The following is a 22,432-nucleotide window of genomic DNA, read 5'->3' as shown; positions in this document are numbered from 1 at the left end:
AGCACCCTTTGCAAGCTGCAGCTCCCAGAATGCTTTGGGGGAAGCCATGACAGTTTAAAGTGGTATCATAGTGCCTTAAATTGTATTATGGTTTTTTTATTATTTCCCCAAAACAAGAGCACAGGTCATGAGAGAGATGCCTACACAATAATGGTAAATAGAGTTCTACATAAGTATATTAAACTAACACGTAATTTAGGAGCCGTATTTCTTTCCTAAACCATATTTAAATACAGTGGTACCTCGGGTTACATACGCTTCAGGTTACATACGCTTCAGGTTACAGACTCCGCTAACCCAGAAATAGTGCTGCAGGTTAAGATCTTTGCTTCAGGATGAGAACAGAAATCGTGCTCCAGCGGTGCGGTAGCAGCAGGAGGCCCCATTAGCTAAAGTGGTGCTTCAGGTTAAGAACAGTTTCAGGTTAAGAACGGACCTCCGGAACGGATTAAGTACTTAACCTGAGGTACCACTGTAGTTGCTTTTAATGCTGTAAGCCACCTTGGGACCTTAGAGTAAGGGACAAATAATAATAATAATAATAATAATAATAATAATGGTGTGAATGCGGCCTGAGTGTCCCTCTCCTTCTGTATGCTTCTGAGCATATTTTCCTCGTTTTGTTTTTTTAAAAAAACACTGCAGTCCCTATTGCTCTTTCTATAAACATGACCGCTGCTGCTGCCAGATAATTTTGACTGTGGAAAAGGTGATTTTTTTAAAAAAATGCTCTGGATCATTAGGAAAGAGTCTGAAACTTTAACTGCCCATGTCACAATGCCCTTATGCGCATCTGTGATGCAACCAAATGTGGAATGCTGCGCACAGTTCTGTTTACTTCACTACAAAAAGCTGGAGAAAGTGGAGAAAAAGTCACCCAAAGCTGACTTGTGTGGCGGCACATCCGCCGCCATAGCTAGTAGGAGCAGGGATGAGCCTGTGCAATGGTATTGGGTCTGGGGATGGGAGGAGTGGAGAGCCCCTCTAAGAGAGCTGGCTGCCATCCTGCTTGGCTTTCCTGCATTGGCAGCAGCTATTTCAGATTACCAGGGGTCTCACCTGGGTCCGCATAAGAACATAAGAAGAGTTTGCTGGATCAGGCCAATGGCCTACCAAGACAGCATCTGGTTCTCACAGTGGATAACCAGATACACGTGGAAAGCCCAAAAGCAGAATCTGAGCACAAGAGCCCGCTACACCCTGGGATTTCCGGCAACTGTTATTCAGAAACTTTGCAGCATAGCCATCATGGCCGGGAGCCATTAAAAGCCTTCTCCATGAAATTGCTTAATCCTCTTTTAAAGCCTTTTAGGTCAGTGGCTATCACTGCCTCATATGGGAGTAAGTTCCATACTTTAATAATGCGCTGTGTGGAGAAGTGCTTTCTTCATCCCAAATCATCCAACATTCATCTTCATTGGCTGTATGCAATTTCAAGTGCCATGGACTGGGAGAAAAACTTTTCTTTCTCCACTTTTTCCATAAAATTACCTTGCATAATTTTATAATTTTGTGTTTTTATTTTGAATCTATGGACAAAGGGCGGTATACAAATTTAATAAACAGAAATATCATGACACCTCTTATTTGCCTTCTCTCTAAGTTAAAGGGTCCCAAACTCTGCAACTTTTCTTCATAGGTGAGTTGCCTTTGATCAGGGGTCAGCAATCTTTCTCAGCTGTGGGCCGGTCCACCGTCCCTCAGACCATGTGGTAGATCGGACTATATTTTGGAAAAAAATATATGAACAAATTCCTATGCTCCAGAGATGCATTTTAAATAAAAGGACATGTAAAAACTCATGTAACGCTGATTCCCAGACCGTCCACAGGCCAGATTGAGAAGGCAATTGGGCTGCATCCGGCCCCTGGGCCTTAGGTTGCCTACCCCTCCCCTTGATCATTTTGATTGATCTTTTCCAGCTCTACAATATCCTTTTTGAGGTGAGACAACCATAACTCTTCACGGTATCTCAAATGCATTCATACCATAGATTTATAATTCCCGCTGGATGCTGCAGGAGGCATGTGGGGCTAAACGTCAGACAGACTTTAGGCCACAACTCTTGTGGTCAACAGATCCTGTGCCGGTTCCACTTATTCTTCTTAGTCAATATAGTTGTGGCCAATTTTCACACGTACACATCTCTTGGTTTGTTACTGGTTTGCACTTTCACCTGCCCCAATGGGGGCCTCCAGAGCAAATGCTTTTTAAGGAAAGGTTATAATATTTGGAATTATTCAGTTTAGAAAAATCCTGAGGATGGGGAGACATGATAGAGATAGGCATGGAGAAAATGGATAGGGAAAGGTTCTCTCTCTCTCTCTTATATAATATGGAACTTCCTAGTGATGACTACCAACTCAGATGGCTTTAAATGAAGATTAGACAAGATTTTGCAGGATAACGCTATCAGTGGCCAATATCCATGATGGCTATATTGCCTCCAATATGCATCGGCATAGCAGTTACTGGTGACCCTGAATGAGAGAGTACCATTGCACTCATGACTTGCTTGTGGGCTTCCCAGAGGCATCTGGTTGGCAACTGTGAAAACTAAATTCTAGATAAGATGGACCTTTGATTCAATCCAGTTTATGCTCCTGCAAGCTATTTTAAATTGTAGTTGCCATTGACTAGGCCAGGAACCTTTTATATGCAGGATCTGCCCTGCCATCAAGCATTGCTCACTTCTCTAAGAGTTCCTGTACTGACCAAGAATGTGCTAATGAAGTCCAGGCTTTCTGCACAAGTTTTCTTGCTTGACGTCTGTTCTGTCCCTTTTAATGTCAGAAGGAAAGCGTTCGCTGTACTGAGCAGGGCAGGTGTGTTGGGGTGTTCTTGTGCTCTGTCTTAAGTTAATTGTCTGGATAATAACACAGGAGACCATGCCAAGATCACAGCTCGGAAGGAATCCTGGCCCATTTCAGCAGGCCACATTGATAGCAGCAGGCCATACATGGGTTTGGAATGAGACTATTAGACTCTCAAGTTTCCCCCTTGCCAAGAAACACAAGGCAGGAATTGGCAGCTTTAGGATGAGTAATGCACAAACACGGTGTGGCGTGTTGCAAGTTTTCAAGTGTGTTTGAGTAAATGTGGATCTGTCGCCATGGCCACGGAGCAAATCGAGCGGGAGAGTGAGCTGGGTCTCTGCGAGAAGCCCCAGGAATGTGCACTGGGAGAGCAGAGCAATCACTCCTGCCCCTGTTCAGGGGTGGGAGTTGTGATGAAATGAGGGGAATTGATGCACACTGCAGAACCTGTAAGGTTTGCTTGACCCGGTCACCTGCCAGAGGGACAGAACATTTTTAGGAGACAAAGACAAATGCTTTCCAGGTGGACAGCAGACTTTCTAGGTCATGTTCCACACTAGCAGCAGTATTTCAGACCTCATTTATTATGGTGATGATTTATGGAATAAGGCAGGACCTCCCCACGGTGCCAGTAAAGAGCCAGAATGGATGCTCTGCAAATATAGCCCAAATAGGCGAGGACAGGATGGGAGCCCAGTGCTGTTCTGCAGCAATCACTGGAGCATCGTTTATAGTTAAGCACTAGAGCAGGAATCCAAAGCCTGGGCAGAAAATGAAATGCATGCATACCTAGAACCTAAGTGCATACTTTGCATGAAAACCCCCAACCTGCCAGAAGGTAGAAAACATTATGGGTTGGGAGCGTTAGTCTGCATGATGTCCGGAGTTCCTTCCAGTTCTTGGGTGCAGTACCCAGTGCGGGTCAGAATCATATGCAGGAGATTGCAGACCATTGGGACATCCCACTGGAGACCCTTAGCCAATTAGGGAGGGAGGAGAAAGGTAGTGAGGATGGAAAAAGGAAGAAACAGGCAGTTCTTGTTTAAACCTGAAACACTACATGGCAGAAAATTATTACTGTTCCTTTAATAGTGAAACCTTCAAGCTTTATCCCTCGTTGCGTATTTGTTTATAAAAAATATTTTTTTTCCATTCTCCTTCAGCTTTAATTTGTAACTAGTTCAGGGAATAAGATATCAGGAGTCCTTGTTGTTGATCTGCGTATGTCATATAGATAATCCTTGAATTCTCAGGTATCAGAGGGAGGGAGTAACCAAGGTTAAAAAACATCAGACTGGGTCATGTTGCCCAGCTTCCATCTTAGAATAATAGAATTGTAGAATTGGAAGGGACCCCAAGGGTCATCTAGTCCAACCCCCTACAATGTAGGAGTCACAGCTAAACTCACTGAAGGAGTTTGTCACAGAAGAAATGCCCGGTTTCCCACTGAAATCAAAAGAACAAGCCTTTGCTGTGTCCTGAACTCCCATTGACTGCATGGGAATCTCTCTGCTCTTTGAATGGTGGCCGCCTCCTCCAGATTTCATTAAAGATTAACCCACTTTTAGTTTTTTTTCCTGCTACATATTTTGGCACTTAATAGTTTTTACTGTTTGTTGTGACTTAATATTGATTGGATTTTTTAAAAACAACAAAACTAAATTTGGAAATGCACTTCATGAGTCCACTGTGTTATGTTATTAATTTCAGTATTTATATACCACTTTTCATCAGAAATTATTATGAAATGGGAAAACATCTGTGATGTTATGAGTTTGTGGGTGAGGGGGTCAGTCCCTTCCAATTCCCTAGGTCCTATACCTAGTATGGGTTATAATTTAACAGATGAGGTTGCTGCAGTAAGTCAGACTGTTTTCTTTTTAAGACCATGACCTTAGCTGGCCACTTAAGTGTCCTAATCAACAACCCCAAAAATGAGCTGGATTGCAAGAGCTGCAACCTGGTGATGCGGCCCTCCATGCTAATGGATGGGCCTTTCCTCCACTCCTTCACCTAGCTGTTAAGTAGAACAAGAGCCAGTGTGGTGTGTGAGAGATGAGCTGGGAGCCAGAGACACACAGACCTGCTTACTCTGTGCTGAATCCAAAGCTGCAACCAATGGAGAAGCAAGATCTGTTGGGATGTTAATGCTCTGAGCCCCTCCATGTTAGGCTCAGGTTGTATATGTGTGTAAAAGGATGTGGGTGGAGGTGCGGCCAAACCACTGAGCCTCTTGGGCTTGCTGATCAAGCGGTCAGTGGTTCAAATCTGCATAACGGAGTGAACCCCCGTTGCTCTGTCCCAGCTCCTGCCAACCTAGCTGTTCAAAAGCATGCCAGTGCAAGTAGATAAATATGTACCGCTGTGGCGGGAAGGTAAACAGCATTTCTGTGCGCTCTGGTTTCTGTCAGTGTTCTGTTACACTAGAAGCGATTTAATCATGCTGGCCTTTACCTATACCTATATGTGTGTAAATAAATCACACCACAGTCTTTAGGTGGTGTGTAACAGTCTGTAGAGTGGAAGATGGTAGAATGCTATACATATTTTCTCTGGGAAGACTGCTGGAGTGAAAATATGCTATTTACATGCTTATGGTCTAGTTGCATCCAATCCTATTTCCTGGGAACTCTTTTAAAAAAGTAGTCCTGTGGCCTGGTCTTAATCTTTTGTAGTTCTTGCCTCACTGAATGGCCTGAGCTAGAACAGAGTTGGCTTGTTTCGCCTGTGCTATAATCCTCCTGCTCCTGATGGAAGATGTCATGCAAAACAAGAGGATTTATTATTATTATTATTTTGCAGAGAGCTGTATTTCATGGGAAGGGCATGAAAGGAGTCAGAAGAGTTTTCCTCACATAGCCTGTAGTGCTTTTAAAACAGGATCCATGTGCAGTTTGGTTGTTATCAAATGCATATGCTGAGAAACTCCTTTCTATGATCCACCATTGAGAGGATCGCCTGTCCCCATATGAACCAACTCAGACCCTGTGATAATCATCTGAGGCCCTTCTTCATGTGCCTCCTCCACCAGAGGTCTGAAGAGTAGCAACACAAGAACGGACCTTTTCTGTGGTGGCTCCCCATTTGTGGAGTGCTCTCCCCAAGGCCGCTTGCCTGGTGCCTTCATTACATATATTTAGGTGCCAGGCAAAAGCTTTCCTCTATAACTAGGCCTTTGGCTAATTAAACAATCAATGTCCTTTTAAGCTATCTGTGTGTGGTGGGATGGGCGGTATTTTTTGTTATTGTGGTATGTATTTTTGTGTTTTTATGTTGTAAATTGCCCTGTGATCGAAGGGCGTGCTTTTGCTCTAAAGTACCGGTAATCATAAGATTGCAGTGGGAATCACTATCATATGCCACAGTCTGGTTCTCAAAAGGATGATGGGATAAATGACCCGTTAATAAATAAACTGCTTGCTAAAGTTCACACTGATCCTTTTTTCATTAAATAAAGAAATCAGATTTGTCTGGCTTGATCTACCTTTTGGCAAGGCTCCAGCATCCCATTTGTTTGTTTTTCTTCCAGCTCTTGGATTGTTCTCCCCTGCCCCCCTCCCCCCGCATTTAAAGTTTATTCTGTGGGTTTTCATGCTACTGAAGGCAGAAGAACATTGTTCTGAATTCCTGACAGTTAACCATTTAGTTTTCTTTTCTTTTGTAAGCTGAAAACAGGACCCAAAAGCACCAGGCCAGAGGTGGAATAAGACCTTTAAATTAGGACCTCTGTTATACATTACCTGAATAGACTAGAACAGCTTTTGCCAAGCTGATGGTATAAGAAAATTTGGGCCAACTCCTCCTTTAAGGGACCCTGTATCTCCTAAGTTCGCTATCAATCAGAGAAGAATGAGTGAGGGCAGGAACAAGTTGAAGAAAGTAAGGCAGATCTTCATTTTCTGTTGCAGCAGAGTTCCCCCTCCCCCTTCCAAGGAGGTGAGGAACCAGAACAAAAATGTTTAACAACTTTTAAAGACTTTAGAAATTGCCCAACCCCACCACTTGTAAGCATCAAACAAGCATCACAGAAAGAAGTAATCTACAACAGAAATTTGAGAGTATGACTTGTCTCCTGACTGTCAAGATACCTGATAATGCTTGATGATTGCCTTTTCCTGGCCAGTCTGGCCCATTATTTTGAAATGGCAAATACCTTGGTTCTTGAATCCGTTGCCACGAACCTGCCTTTATTCATACGCAGAAGATGCTCTTTTGACAGGCCTGCTCTGCTTTTAGCAGATACTTGCCAGCCAGGTTTTTGCGGAGTGGGTAGCCCATTAATGTGAGAAATCTATCTATTTACAGGATTTGCAGATTTTTGAAGGATATTGTGAAAGGTTTTTCCAAGATACTCCTTTTCTGCTTCAGAGAAAATCGCTCTGTGAACTCAAATGAAGTGTCCTCCCCCCAGAGGCGTAGGAAGGTCAGGTGGTACTCGGTGTGGAAAATTTCTTGTCACCCCCCCCCATTGAATCTTTTTTTTTATTTTGGCCTGCAAAAATGGTTTAACATTATTTCTTATTTTCTTACAAAAGAATGTGGATTCTGGGCCTCTGATAACAAGTAGGCGACTATGGACAGATACTTAAATCTACAGGATGGATTGTGTTTTGGCTTGTGTTATTTTATTTATATTTATTGTTTATTTATTTAATAAAATTTATTTTAAAAAACCTGCAAAGTGGTTTACCAAAACAAAAAACCACCACAGCAGTAAAATCAAGAAAAATTAACAATCCTACTTTGAAACACACAAGAGCTAAAATATTAAGATTAAAATTACTTCAATTTCCTAAGCATCTAGTATGCTTGCCTGAAGAAGAATGCTTTTAGCAGGTGCCCGAAAAGAGTCGAGCAGAGGCATGTGCTTTGTTGCAATAGGCGGGGAGTTCCAAAGTGCAGGTGCTGTCACAGTAAACAATGCAGTACAGGTATTTATGTGGAACCTGTAGTAGTGCTTGAAACTACTTAAGGGGAGCTTTTATTTATTGTGATTTCACCATGCTCTGTATTATCTGAAAAGGAAAACATTTATTTAAAAAACAGAACTGCACAGCAGCAATCTAGTCTTATCATGATCAGTGGGACTTATTCCCGAGCCGACGGTGCATAAGATGGGCTGCAATCCTAAGCACCCCTTGCATCCAACTTGTACCTAAAACTCTGCACAAGCCTGCACCAGAGAATTGTAGAATTGGAAGGGACCCCTGAGGGACATCTAGCAAAACCCTTGGGGCAATGCAGGAATCTCAACTAGGCCATCCCTGACAAATGGCCATGCGTCTCTGTTTTTCCCCTCAGCCAAGACACACAACAACGGAGACGGGAGGTGGGGAAAAAGATAAATTTTGACAATGCGGCAGATTTGTCAGGCATGTGCAGGAACAGCTTGAAGACTTTATACAGAGAGGAACCCCACACGGGTTTCCCCGCAAGTAATGTAACAGGCTGGGAGCCAGCTCAGATAAAGAGAAAGACATTGGGGGACGGGAGGACAAAAGAGTACCAAAGTCCGCCCATTTTATCTTCTTTGGGATGGTGGCACTAGGGCTCTGGGACCACCCTCCTCAAAATATTTGCTTGTCTTCAATGTATTGTTACCACTGTTATTCTATAGTACAGATCCTTTTAAAATTAAACACTTTCTCTAAAATTAAAACGGCAGAAGTAATCAGTAGCATAGATATCAAAGGAAAGGCAAGAGAATAGTCCCTAATAAATACAAGGAAGACACAGATACACAAGCACACAGAAATAAATAATCCAGCCTTGGGGAGAGGGGTGGGAATGTACAGTTTGCTGTACTTAGCCTCGAGATGGCAGACTGAAACGGCTTTAAAAATAAAAAATAAAAATCTTGTGTCTAGGAATATTTTTCTGCAAAAGCATCAGACAAGTTGTCCAAAGTGTGAACTTCATTAATAGACCCTATTTAAAGGAATTGTTCAATTAGCCACAGAATTGCTTTTGCTGATTTCCCCCATCTTCTTTTAATTACACAACTGCTTTTGGGGGGTGTTAGCTTCATGTAGGTAGGACTGGGGTATGTGGCTGAGAGGGTGGGGATCCTACCTTCATCCAGGGGAGGCTGAGGAAAATGGGAGGCTGGCCTGCCGAGTGCCCAGGGCGGCGCTGAGCTGCTCCTCCCAGCACCACGTGCAGGCAAAACGAGGCGGCAGTGCTGCCATTGTCCCGTGCGCTCCACTTTTGGGGGCAGCAGAGGCTTTTCAGATGGGTATTGGGGCCCAAAGGGGGTGTGCAGGGCAGGCACCGGCCTTGTCAGGCTTCCCCAGCAGCCCAGAAAGTCAGCCTATGTGAAGAAAATGAGACTAGGCCAAGTAGAATTGGCCTTGCCTTGCCTTTGCCCCGCCTCCAACCCAGCTGGCCAATCAGCTGCAGGTAGGGGGTGGGGCGAAGGCAAGGCAAGGCAAGGCCTAATCTATTCGGCCTAGTCTCATTTTCTTCACATAGGCCGGTTTTCCAGGACCCGGAAAGCCTAGCGGAGGATAGGGCAGTAGGGTGGTTCATAAAAAACTTTTTTGAAAATGCCTGCTCCAAAGGTCTTATCTTACTAAACTAGGGGTTATATAGCTATATCTGAAATTTCATGCATATGAGTTAATAACTTGACCCTGCTCCACTGAATTGAAATTTCAGCCTTCAGGACATAGGAAAACAGCCAAGTAAACAGCTATTTTCGTGGAGGAGGGTCAAGATATTAACTGATATGCATGAAATTTCATATATAGCTATATAATCCCTAGTGTAGTAAGATAAGACCTTTGGAGCAGGCATTTTCAAAAAAAAGTTTTTTATGAACCACCCTAGTAGGGCAGTAATTGTTCCTTGATAATTTGTTACCCCCCTCTATGATGGCACCTAGGGTGGCCCGCCCCCCTTCCTATGCCCCTGCTCCCCCCCCCTCGTTTTTAAAGAATATTTCCTAATTTCTGAAGCGTGAAGAATTGCTTTTCTGTGGAGTGTGCGTCTGCTTTGTGTTCACCTTAGAATTTGCGTAACACTGACACCCCCCAACTCCTAATATTTTGGACCACAGCTCCCATCAGCCCTAGGGAGCATGAGTCAATTCCCTATACCCAGCAGTTGATCCTTCTGCCAGATAAACTTGACTCTGGAAAAGGTAGGTTTTTTATGTCTTGGATTATTAGGAAAGCATCTGAAATTAACTGCCCATGTCACGATGTCCTTATGTGCATCTGTGATTCAACCAGACTTGAAATAATGTGCATAGGTAATGGAAACTCTCACCCATAATGATTGTGGGGCAGGAACATCTTCCCTGTAACTCACATGTGTGCTGAAAAGAGTTCTATTCCGAAATGTCAAGTGGTGGGGTGGTGGCACAAGGGTAGGGGTGGCTGGGCCCAAGGTCCTGAAACTCTCTGGACCAACCACCATTCCAGTTCATTTCCAGACTCATTGGGGGAAAGACTTTTCTAAAGACCAAATTGCACATGGCATTATTCACACTGTTAACTGTTACATGATAATTATTGTTTGTTTGTTTTTGAAAATTAATGAGGGAGGGAGATTTAGACCACCGTTTGCAGAGGGAAGGCTTTAACCATTTACCCCATAATGTTCAAAATTGGAATTAGTTCCGCCACACTTGCTCTTTGCAACAGGAGAAAAGCTGTGCTATTTATTTTCCCCAAAGGTATAAATGACATGATATAAACACCCTATCTATGGCACAGCCACAACTGTTGCTTGAATTGTATTTTGATTTTTTTGCATATTGATTAATTCCCCTGGGACTGTAAGTTTTTTCTTCTTGTTCCGCAGCTGCGCCTTGCAAAAATCCAATCTTAGCCACCGAATTTAAGCTAGGCAAAATCCCTCAGGTTGTCTGCGCTTCTAATAAGACCCAATTCAGTGGCTAAAATTTGATTATTTGCAAAGCACAGCCACAGAACATCAAGAAAAGGTCTTGTAATAGGGGAATTAATCAGTGCATGATAGGGTCAAAATATGGGTCGAGCAAAGGTATGGATGAGCCCTTGAGCCTTTGAGAAGCAAGCAGAAGAAGAGAACGTTCTATGTGGCTGTGGATGCTTTTCTGCGCATACACATACGTTTGCAGAAATAGGATGCTTCAGACACCAAGGCATCTCTAGATAAGTGTCACCACACGTCTATATGGAAGTCCTTATTTAAGCTCCACAAACTGTCTGGATCAAGTTGACTTGGGGCAGGGCAAAGCTGTTGCACATGACTAGAGATGGATCAGGCCTCTCCATATGGGAAATTTGAACATAAGAAAAGCCCTGCTGGATCAGGCCAATGGCTCATCTAATCCAGCATCCTGTTCATCCAGGTGCCCCAAACTACAAGCAGGACCTGAACACAAGAGGACTCCCCCACCCCCACCCCATGGTTCCCTGCAACTTATTCAGAAGCATTACTGCCTCCAACCCTGGAGGCAGAGCATGACATCGTGGCTAGCAGCCATTGGCAGTCTTTATCTTCCACGACTATGCCCAATCCTTTTAAAGACCTTCAAGTTGGTAGCAACCACTTCCTCCTGTGGCAGTGAGTTCCATAGTTTAACATCCTTTTTGCTGCCAGCATAGTTCAGCTTTAAGCATGTGGAAACTAGTGAATTGGTGGCATACTTACCTAATCTGCCTTTTCTTTTTTTCCTTACAGAAAATGAAGCCTCTTGGACAGCGGAAGCGCTCAACGCCTGCTGCACTCAGCAAGGCACTCAGCATGTCTAAGCATCACTCCGGGTCAGCAACTTTCATTTGCAATCCCTCCTTAGTATGCGCACATGCTTGGGTTTTATTGCCTAGATCAGCCTTTGCCAAGCCTTAGCTTCATATGACCATACTGGGTAGAGCTGAAGGGAGTTGTCCAAAGCATACTGAGGGCACTAGATTGGCAGTGGCTGGGGTGATGGTGACTGAAATTACCAATATTCTCCCAGTCCAAATGTCCAGCATTCTATTATCTTTTTTTAGCGGGGGGTGCCACTTGAAAGATTTATATACCCCCTGACATTTAAAAAAGAAACAAGCTTCAAAGTGGTTTACAAAGAGAACAAAACAATAAACATATTAAGAAAATCTGTTAAAAACAGCTATTCAAAACTTTTCAAAGAATAATTAAACTTACGGATAAGCTATAAACAGATCAAAGCACATTGATAGGTTTGCCTGAACAAAAATGTTTTTAACAGGTGCTTAAAAAAGAGTACAGTGAAGGTGATATAAACAGGCAGGGAGTTCCATAGGATAGGTACTGCCATATGAAATGCTTGAGTTCTTACAAACAGTGTGATGTGGCACCTGTAACAGGATCCAGTGCTGCAGATCAAGTGTGTGTTAATGGGGTAAGGCAATCTGGCAGATAAACTCACCTCCAGTTGTAAAGGGCATTGTACTGTATACTACAAGTTCAAGCTGTTAAGGGCAACAGCTTGAACTTGGCCCAGCAGCAGATTGGCAACCAGCACAGACCATCTTCCTCTTGTCAGCAACTGTGCTGCAGCATGCTGCACTAACTTCAGCTTCCAGATCAAGTGCAGGGGAAGCTCCACACAGCAGTAATTCAGTACCAGTTTCTCAGGTCAAAGCGAACAAGAGGGCATAAATAGGTAGTGCAATCACATAAGTAAACTGGCAAATTTTAGGCAGATCCAAGGCAACTGATCACATGGGAAAGTGAGGTCTGGATTGTGCCTACTGGCCTCACCTCCAAATCTCTGCAGTTTCACCCAAATTTATTCACAGAGGCTCTGTGCCAGGGTTGCAGACCCTGTGGCTTTCCAGGTATACTTCAGCTCATTTTTTTATTTTTGTTTAAAAAGTATGTTACAGTCATTTGACCACGTGCAATCTTAAGGCCACTGCACATTTAACTGCTGATTAGTTTTTTCTCTGCCCCCACCCCATTAATCCACAGGAGTGAAAACAAAAGAACCCTAGTTCCCATAGGGCCACTGCAGAGGTTACCCTGACCTCCCCCCATCCTACCAGGTTTCCTCTTTCCTGCACCAAATTACATTCAGTTTGGCTTAGCAAAGGCCATTTTCTAGACGAGACGTATTGGAGATGCTGGACATTCCACAGAAGAAGCAGTGAGAGAGGAAACAAAAGTGCGTGGCTCTTCCTCTCCTGAAGGCAACTTCTAGGTCTCCCTGGAAAAGCGGAGGTGGGCATTTCCTCCAAGGGTGCAAAGTTCTCTTGATGTGGGTCAGGATGTGCTTCTGTTCCCTTCAGATGATTCCTAGAAACATGAATCACTTCCTCTCTTTCGCTGCTTCCGTTGAAAAATCTAGAGTGGTCACCACAGTTTATTGCAAGGCTGTTCTAAGTATATGGAGAAATATTATCCATAACTTTCCCATTGCAAAACTGAATGAACGCTGCCCATCTCTTGATAAATCTGTCCTGCCAAATGCAGTGGTACCTCGGTTATGAACTTAATCCATTCCCGAAGTCCGTTATTAAACCAAAGCCATTCTTAAACCGAGACACACTTTCCCTGATGAGGCCTCCCGCCGCCGGTACCCTTCCACCGTTCAGCTTCCGTTCTTAGACCAAGGTAAAGTTCGTTAACCGGAACACTACTTCTGGTTTTGCAGAGTTCTTATACTGAATAGTTCATAAACAGTTCTTAAGCTGAGGTTGCACTGTACCGCTTTGTGATCTTGTTTTATAGGTCCATTTAGTCATTAATGTTATTTCCAAAATTTCAGAAGTAAGAAGCACAGATTTCTAGTGGATGGCAAATTTGTAAATTTATTCCAAGCTTTGCTTTGCACAAAATGGAACACTAAACACCCCCACCCCTCCCCCATATGTAACAGAATGGATGAGAAAATAATTTGGAAGGAACAACTATGTCATAGACCAAATGGAGCAAACAGCACGCAGACCTAGTGGTGGGAGGAAAAAATCCTTAAATAAGAGGCACGGGGGAATGATTAATGGACTTCAATGTCTGTACACTAATGCGCAAAGCATGGGAAATTAGATGAGCTTGAGCTCTTGGTACAGCAAACTAAATATGACATAATAGGCATCACTGAAACCTGGTGGGATAAGTCCCACAATTGGAATGTAATAATGGAGGGATACAATCTATTTCAGAGAAACAGACCAGACAGGAAAGGAGGAGGAGTGGCGTTATATGTCAGGGATGTGTATACCTGTGAAGAGATCCAAGATTTAGAACCTCAAAGCCAAAGTGAGAGCATTTGGGTTAAAATTAAGGGAGAGAAGAATAACAGTGACCTCATTGTGGGAGTTTACTAACGGAGGACCAAACGGAGGACATAGATGATGCCTTCCTAGAACAGATGGCCAAGCATGCAAAAGGAAGGGAGATAGTAGTAATGGGGGACTTCAATTACCCGGATATTTGTTGGATGTCAAACTCAGCCAAGAGCATAAGGTCAAACAGATTCCTTACTGGCCTTGCAGACAACTTCATTGTCCAGAAAATGAGAGGCACAAATACAAGATGGGTGACACCTGGCTTGAGAGCAGTACATGTGAAAAGGATCTAGGAGTCTTGGTTGACCACAAACTTGACATGAGCCAACAGTGTGACGCGGCAGCTAAAAAAGCCAATGCAATTCTGGGCTGCATCAATAGGAGTATAGCATCTAGATCAAGGGAAGTAATAGTGCCACTGTATTCTGCTCTGGTCAGACCTCACCTGGAGTACTGTGTCCAGTTCTGGGCACCACAGTTCAAGAAGGACATTGACAAACTGGAACGTGTCCAGAGGAGGGCAACCAAAATGGTCAAAGGCCTGGAAACGATGCCTTATGAGGAACGGCTAAGGGAGCTGGGCATGTTTAGCCTGGAGAAGAGGAGGTTAAGGGGTGATATGATAGCCATGTTCAAATATATAAAAGGATGTCACATAGAGGAGGGAGAAAGGTTGTTTTCTGCTGCTCCAGAGAAGCGGACACAGAGCAATGGATCCAAACTACAAGAAAGAAGATTCCACCTAAACATTAGGAAGAACTTCCTGACAGTAAGAGCTGTTCGACAGTGGAATTTTCTGCCAAGGAGTGTGGTGGAGTCTCCTTCTTTGGAGGTCTTTAAGCAGAGGCTTGACAACCATATGTCGGGAGTGCTCTGATGGTGTTTCCTGCTTGGCAGGGGGTTGGACTCGATGGCCCTTGTGGTCTCTCCCAACTCTATGATTCTATGATCATTGTTACTTGAGGCCTAGATGACCTTGTTGGCTTTCCTGGGTAGAAAACTGTAATAAATATAGGTGTTGCTCGTGCGTAAGTTGCCGCCACTCCTGGCTAGGTTGCCTTGTTAAACCTTTTCTGTCTGGACAGCCCTTCACTTCGTGGCTGTTTCAGTCGCTAGCAGAATCCGTCAGTGGGCGTTTCTTAAACCTTTTCCAGCATAAAAGCTGTTTGACGCCAAGTTTCCTCCTACTCTCCCTGCACGGAAGTCTTCCGCGCAGGGAGGGTGTGGGTAGCGGAGGACCCGTGCTCTCCCCGCTGGTCTCCGGCGAGGAGTCCTGGAGCCCCCTCGCCGATTCCCCCATCTCCCTGGTGTTACGCTGATTTCCTTCCCCAGCTGATGAGCTGCCTCTCTCCCTGCTGGGCCCTTCTCCAGCATCGCTTGGGAGCCTTGCCTCCACCTCTAGCTCCGATGTCAGTTCCCTGACAAAAACCTTCAAGTTAGTCTACTGAAATCCAATCTACTTGGGCCTGCCTTAGAAGACAGTCCAGAACATAACTGTCAAGTGTCCCTTATTTGAAGGGACAGTCCCTTATTCCAGCGCCATGTCCCGCTGCTGTCCCTTATTGATGGATGTCCCTTAAATGTCCCTTAAATGATGTCCCTTACATTTCAAAGGAAGCAGCTCCTCTCCCTCCCTCCCTCCCTCCCACCCTGCCGGCCAGGGAGGAGGGAGGCTCCAACTGTGTTGCTTGGCTGTGTTGCTCACCCAGTAAGAAGTCTAAGAACGACTGGGGGGTGGAGCTTGAATGCCTTGTGTGTGGCTAGTTAATGCAAGCTGAGGGGTTTTTTGAATGCTGGATGCCATTTTGTTGCACGTGCTGCTGCAAACTTTGCAGTGCAAAGCCAGGCTGGGGAGCCCTCTTAAGTTGAGGCTGCATAGGCCTTGTGGTGCATGTGATTCAGATTCTATTCAGTTGAACCTCTGGTTACAAAGTTGGTTGGACAGTGTTCTCGAAGCTACCAGCATGAGTTTGACCAGACTGCAGGAGGACAGGAAGACTGGAGTGCCTGGAACAGGTGAGGCTGCAGGTCCCTTATTTTGGCTGCTGGTCCCTTATTTTCAAGGCTGCTGGTCCCTTATTTTCAAATCTGTAAGTTGACAGCTATGGTCCAGAAATTGCAGCTACTGCAAAATTCAGCAGCCCAGAGTGCTTATGGGAGTGGCAGACCAAGCATATCCATTGTAAAAAAAAAACTTCACTGGTTGCCACTTGTTTTCCAGACCCAATTTGAAGGACATACTTATGTAAATCGAACCATCTCCAAGTTAGGGACTTATCATGCATGTGAAGACTGGTTCCGGGTGGACTGAGTGGACGAGACTAATAGTGGGTCCAGTGGCCAAGAAGGCAGTTTCTGCATGTGCTGTAGAGGGAAATGAGGGGCTGATGGGACTTGTCAACCTGGAAAGAGAGCCCATCTAGGAGAAGAAAACTCTGATCCTAAACCTCCCCTGCCTTGAGGGTCAGGAGAAGAAAAGGCTAAGGACTAATCCCTACACAAATCCGGAATGGTGTCCATAAGACAGTTGGATGGCGCCTGGCATGCCTTCTTTCAGAGGCGGGGCATAGCTAAGGTCCTGGCCTGCCCCTCATTGCATGAGGGGAATTTGTGCCTGAGCCTTCTGGACTTTTCAAAAGAACAGCAAGCCCAAGCGGCTGTCTCTTTAATAGCGAATAAGTTATCACAGAGTTTGGAGACTCCCTCGCTCCCACCAGCAATGAGATGATGGATTCTAGAAGGCCATGCTCTCTGTCATTCCTGTTCCAAAGATGCCCTCACAAATAACATTTCCTGCCAGTTTATTTAATTGAAATAAATATTTTCTTTAAAGCCAAGATAAAAAAACTTTAATGATTTACACTTCAAACCAAGCAAGCTTTTATGGGAACACTATTTTTCATTTAGCACCATACTATAACCCCTCTGCTTTTGGGGAAATGATTTGTGCAGCTTCCAGCATGGTTTTTATCTGAGAGGAATTCTTGCACTGGCTGCCACTGAGAAGGCCTTTCCTTCTTCTAGCTTTCTCCATCTTCTGCAAGCGACTCGAATGGGAGAAACACATTCTTGGCTTTATTTGGATGCAGGGAAGAATGTCTTTTGCAGACTAGGCAGAGGGCAAAGAGGGGGCACTTAACATTTCCTGGGTTGGCCTGACCCTGGGAATTTGTCACAACGTCACTGGTGATTTGTAGGTTCGCGTATTATTAGTTCCCTTGCATTGCATTTTTTAAAGAACAAGATTAGATAGATTTTGGCCACATATCCAAAACTTGCACAATTGCTGGTTCAAAGTGTTAATAGATGTTGGTGTTGGATGCTGATTTAGAAATAATTAGTTTGGGGGGAGGAAGCGAGTAAGAGGCAAAATGATAGAAGTTTGTAAAATTATGCATGGCATAGAGAAAGTGGATAGAGAAAAGCTTCTCTCTCACTCTTGCGTAACACTTGAACAAAGGATTTGCTTTCATTATATGCTGGGGAGCAGCCCTGAGAAAGAAAAGAGGAAGGTGTCATGCAGATACAGTATTCTGGGAGGGAGTTCCAGGTGTAGGAAGCAGGGACAGGTTCATTTAAAGGAGCAGGAGGTTTTCAGATAAAGGAGTGCTAAGAGTAAATGAACCAAGCTCCAGTAGGACCCTGGGTAGATCTGGTCAGGTTGGGTCTGAAGTGGATGCTCAGACTCCAGAAAGCACTAATTTTGTGTATCAGCCCTGTATGGGTGGTGATGAGTCTTTCTTAATCAACCAATTTGGTATAAAATAGTTAGGCAGTCTCAGTAACATTTTCCTGTTTTACAAACTAATATCTATTTGAAGTGATCATGTGGAACTTGATGATTTGACCTCTTTTATTATTGAGCAGTTTAGAACTTTTATATTAGACCTTATATTGGAGGCTGACGACTTAAAGTGAATGCATAAAGCTATGGACCACAATTAGGATGCAAGCGAAGATTTATGCATCTCACTCTGTTTTCAGCTCCCTGAAGCCTGTAACGAATCGCCACCCCCCCATCCCCACTCACCTTCCCCCCCCCAAAGAAAATCTTTAATAAAGATACATTTTTTTAAAAAAACTAACTGACCTAACTAACTGACCCATTGCATTGTGGATAACTTGGTTCTGCCCCCAACAAAAGCCTGCCCCCCAAAATAATAAATCCTGACTATACCCAACCTCTGGGATGAATTCACCTCTCAGCTGTCATCCACAAAGATCATTGTCTGAGAAACTTTGAAAGAACTAATGACCCCCATGGATGAGCAGCTAGCAGACATCAGTGTGAGGGTTCATACCATAGCTGTCAACGTTTCCCTTTTTTTAAGGGAAATTCCCTTCTTCCAAATAGGATTCCTCACAAGAAAAGGGAAACGTTGACAGCTATGGTGAATACTTTATTGGAGAATGCAGATTTGGTCAAGGAAATTAGTCTCTGACATGAAAAGCAGATTCAATGAGTTCTTTTTAAAAAAGTATTTTTATTAAAGATTTTCTTGGTTTACAAAAGTATGTGCAGTGTCTCTCTCCCTCCCCCCCCCCCCCCCCGGTAACATTTTTTAACAGATCAGTTTCATTTGTTGAGACATTAGGAAGAAAAGGGGGGAGATGAGTGGGGGTGGGGTCAGGTGGCGATATTTCTATTTTACTTAATATATGTGGGGTTTTGTGTCAGCGTTGCTTGCGCAGGTTCTCATTAGGTCAGTTAGTTAAGTATTTTTATTTATTTACAGTCATACCTCGAGTTGAATGTGCTTTGGGTTGAGTGCGTTCGAGTTGCGCTCCGCGGCAACCCGGAAGTAACGGAGTGCGTTACACTCAAAATGACATCACGCACATGCACGGAAGCGGCGAAACACGACATGCGCAGACCCGCCGTCGCGTCTTAACGTTCCATTTGGGATGTGAACGGGGCTCCGGAACGGATCCCGTTCGCATCCCGAGGTACCACTGTACTTGATTTGGGGGGGGGGGGGACAGCTGCCCCCCTAACTACACCCATGTCCCAGAGATTGGGGCTGCCATTGCATCCCTGGTCTCCCACACTAATTGGATCTTCTGCCAAGTTGATAATGGCCTGATTGTGTTTTTGCAGCTGGCTGCTTTTTGCTTATATCAGTCATGTGGTTTGAAGAAACCAGGAAGATTGTCTGATTTTTGTTGTTGTTGTTGTTGATTCAGATTCACTGGCATACACAAAGCACGAAGAAGAGATTTATATCCAAAACATATGTGCAGGATCCGTTGGGTGAGAGGGGTTGTTTCTGGTGTTTTCCTGAGCTAAGGATTTAAGGGGCCACCTATATCGGCATTGGCTCCACTCCCCCATCACAACTCATTAGATAATTTCTCTTTTTCAGCAGGGAAGTAATTTGTCAACCCGTCCATTCAGACAATGGATTACCAGCCGGGGCTTTCGGTAATCCAAATTCCGTTTTCATTTTGGAGGAGCAAGTACAGCTAACTGCAGGCTTACAGACGCAAGACAGATGTTTGTTCCTCTTCAGCAATATGTTGGTTGTTGCCAAGTTCAAGTAAGTGCAGATTTGATCTACAAGGCTGTTAATGAAGTGGGTATTTCTTATGAGTACCTTGCAAAGGTTACTTGCCCAGGTGTCTGTACTTGGAACTGAAACTGGAACTTGGAACTGGAACCTTCTTGAGTGTGGTCCATTTGTGGCCTCTCTCTCCATTCTCAGAATTAAGCTAGCCATTGTTGCACCCTCCAGATGTTAGTGGACTACAGCTCCTCTCACTGTTTGCCATGCTGGCTGCTGGGACTGCTGGGAGTTGGAGTCAAACAGCATCTGGAGGGCACCAGGCTGGGGGCGTCTGGTGTAAGAGCTTGCTTAGCTTATCATCAGGGGAGGAGGGCAGTGGTGAGCTTGAGCAAATCATATTTGGAAAATGGGTGTTTCCAGCTGTTTGTTGTTGATTGTAGGATGGGCACATTTCACCCATGCAAAAATTTTTTTTAGCTACAGCCACATAACTTTATTGGCACCAGAATATCTGCCTGTATTTTCCCTCTATTGAATCAGGATTTACCCTGCACATGGAAAATCTGACAAGTATTTTTTTTAATGCCAGCAATCTGCTTATGATATCTGAACGACCTGTTTGCAGAATTAATGAAGTCCTCATATGGAACACCCCAAGTTTCTAAAGTTCTTTTTCTTCATATTTTAGGGTATTATTATTATTATTATTATTATTAAAAACTGGCCATTTTCTGAAATGGACCAGCAGGATAGAAATGTGCTATAAATCAGAATGAATAAATAAATAGTCAAGTCCTGACTTTCTGATTTCTTCATAAAACAAGTTAAAAATGCAGCAAATATTCTTATGAAAGTAGAACATGAGGGGCATAGGGTTGAGCGGGAGGGAGAAGCAGAATTAAAGAAATTGTGCAATATTTTGCCAGATTAGTTTTGCTACTGCTAAGTAAAATCACAACAAGGCTAATGACTCTTTTATGAAATGCCAGACCCCAACAGAAATGGGGAGACTTGGAAAACATCAGTCTCTCTCTATGCAAGGTTTTACTGGTGTAAAAAGGTAAAGGTAAAGGTACCCCTGCCCGTACGGGCCAGTCGTGTCGGACTCTAGGGTTGTGCACCCATCTCACTTAAGAGGCCGGGGGCCAGCGCTGTCCGGAGACACTTCTGGGTCACGTGGCCAGCGTGACGAAGCTGCTCTGGCAAGCCAGCACCAGCGCAGCACACGGAAACGGCGTTTACCTTCCCGCTATAAAGCGGTACCTATTTATCTACTTGCACTTGGGGGTGCTTTCGAACTGCTAGGTGGGCAGGAGCTGGGACCGAAAGACGGGAGCTCACCCCGCCGCGGGGATTCGAACCGCCGACCATGCGATCGGCAAGTCCTAGGCGCTGAGGTTTTACCCACAGCGCCACCCACGTCCCATTTTACTGGTGTGCAACAGAACAAATAATTGTGACTATTTTATCATTTGTTTTATTTGTTACAGTAATTTATATCTCACCATTCTACGAAAAAATTGTGCTCAAAGAATGTCATGATATGGTAAAATAAAACAGAAAATTTACAAGAATGAACAGATCGTACACTATTAAAAAGCAACAATTTAAAACATAATACATTCTTTAAAATTATGCTGGAAGAAAACAGCTTTCACTGCCTGCTGTGTAGATTTGGGAATTGACTGCTCCACTGGAGTCTTTTCTCTCATAAGGAGGAAATTTCTGGCCTCTGATTCCTGACCCCAACAACAACTATTCCCATTCATAAATCTGTGGGTCCATCCTGCTAACAAGGAGCGTGACTTCATTGGTGAATGTGTGTAGGGATGAATGAACCTGCCAGTTTCAGTTTCTGTTCATCTCTCATTTATCCAGTCTTCAAGTTCAGGTCTCTCTGCATTTGCACATCTGTTTCCAAGTTGCTGCTTTTAAAAGTCCTCATAAAACTTTGTCTGTATTTTAATGTATAATTTTCCTAATACAGTATACACAACTTGTATGCATTTTTGCCCTAGTAATGCATATTTTTATTAACAACCCCCCTATTGTAATGCACTTTTAAATGTTGTTTTCACTAACATATGCATTTGTTCACATTTTCCATTAAAATGTGAGTTTTTGTGTACCTTATTTGATTGGAGAACTTGCAGCACAAAATTCAGAGAAGTGTAATTCTTCTTTTTTAACTGCATTCTGTTTTTAAAAGAATATATATTATATTGCTTTTTCACATGTAATTTAAAAAACAACAACAGTAAGCAACAACAATAGCAGCAAGTCTGTCATTTCTTGGGGGGAAAGTGTGTCAGCAGATGGAACCAGCAATTAGAACAAGTCTGTGATGCATTTTAAAATCTCTAATCAAATAAGACTCTCCAGATTTTTCCATGGGGAAGTTGTGTCAAGAATTTTGTAGGATGGGTGTGTGTTTTGGTCACATATTGTTTTGGGAAGAGTGAATCAGGAAAGTTTACCTTTAAGGCAAATTCAATCAAATTTTTCTCTCTCCCCTTAAGGGTGGTTCAACAGTGGTCATAATTCAGGAGAAGTGAAGATAAATGGTGGAGAGGTCTATGGTGAGGATGCAGAAGAAGACATGGGCACCACATGCCGTCTTCCTCTTGCCAGCATTCTTAACATAACCTGTCTCTGGCTTTGGATCTAGGTCATCCTCCAACTTGAAAGTGAAGAAGCAGGTGCACCTGACTAAGGTGTGGACAGGCAGCTGCCTCAGTGAAGTGTCGGAGAAAAGATTCACCCATGAGACCTCCTTTGTGATTGGCTGGCCCACCACCAACTTTGTTGTCACTTATAGGTAACACCTTCTCTCAGAATTCATCATCTATCCCCCTCGCCCCAAATCACC

The 22,432-nt window shown here is 43.8% G+C and overlaps 1 protein-coding gene and 1 long non-coding RNA gene across 10 annotated transcripts in view; one reads left to right on the top strand and one right to left on the bottom strand.

Annotated features, from left to right (window-relative positions):
* Positions 1–9,152, bottom strand: part of LOC308468061 — a 42,300-nt gene extending 33,148 nt beyond the window's left edge. The window contains exon 1 of the long non-coding RNA XR_013981421.1: positions 8,889–9,152. This is a non-coding gene — a long non-coding RNA (uncharacterized lncRNA). The remainder of the gene's footprint in view (positions 1–8,888) is intronic.
* LOC308467961 (rho GTPase-activating protein 20-like) overlaps positions 1–22,432 on the top strand; it is an 88,936-nt gene that overhangs the window by 39,697 nt on the left and 26,807 nt on the right. For 4 of the 9 annotated variants that reach the window (XM_080989744.1, XM_080989750.1, XM_080989746.1 and 1 more), the window contains 3 exons: positions 11,487–11,569; positions 19,423–19,596; positions 22,232–22,381. In XM_080989744.1, coding sequence (XP_080845870.1) covers positions 11,487–11,569; positions 19,423–19,596; positions 22,232–22,381 — 407 coding nt within the window. Of the gene's footprint in view, positions 1–7,121; positions 7,255–9,726; positions 9,958–11,486; positions 11,570–19,422; positions 19,597–22,231; positions 22,382–22,432 lie in introns of those variants that run through there. The other 5 variants (XM_080989745.1, XM_080989748.1, XM_080989743.1 and 2 more) reach the window with 4 other exon arrangements.

The sequence above is a fragment of the Podarcis pityusensis genome, assembly GCF_964106645.2.
Source record: "Podarcis pityusensis genome assembly, chromosome: Z".
In the NCBI taxonomy this organism is placed as follows: Eukaryota; Metazoa; Chordata; class Lepidosauria; order Squamata; family Lacertidae; genus Podarcis; species Podarcis pityusensis.
Note: the sequence above shows the minus strand (reverse complement) of the source record. Positions and strands in the feature narration are given on the sequence as shown.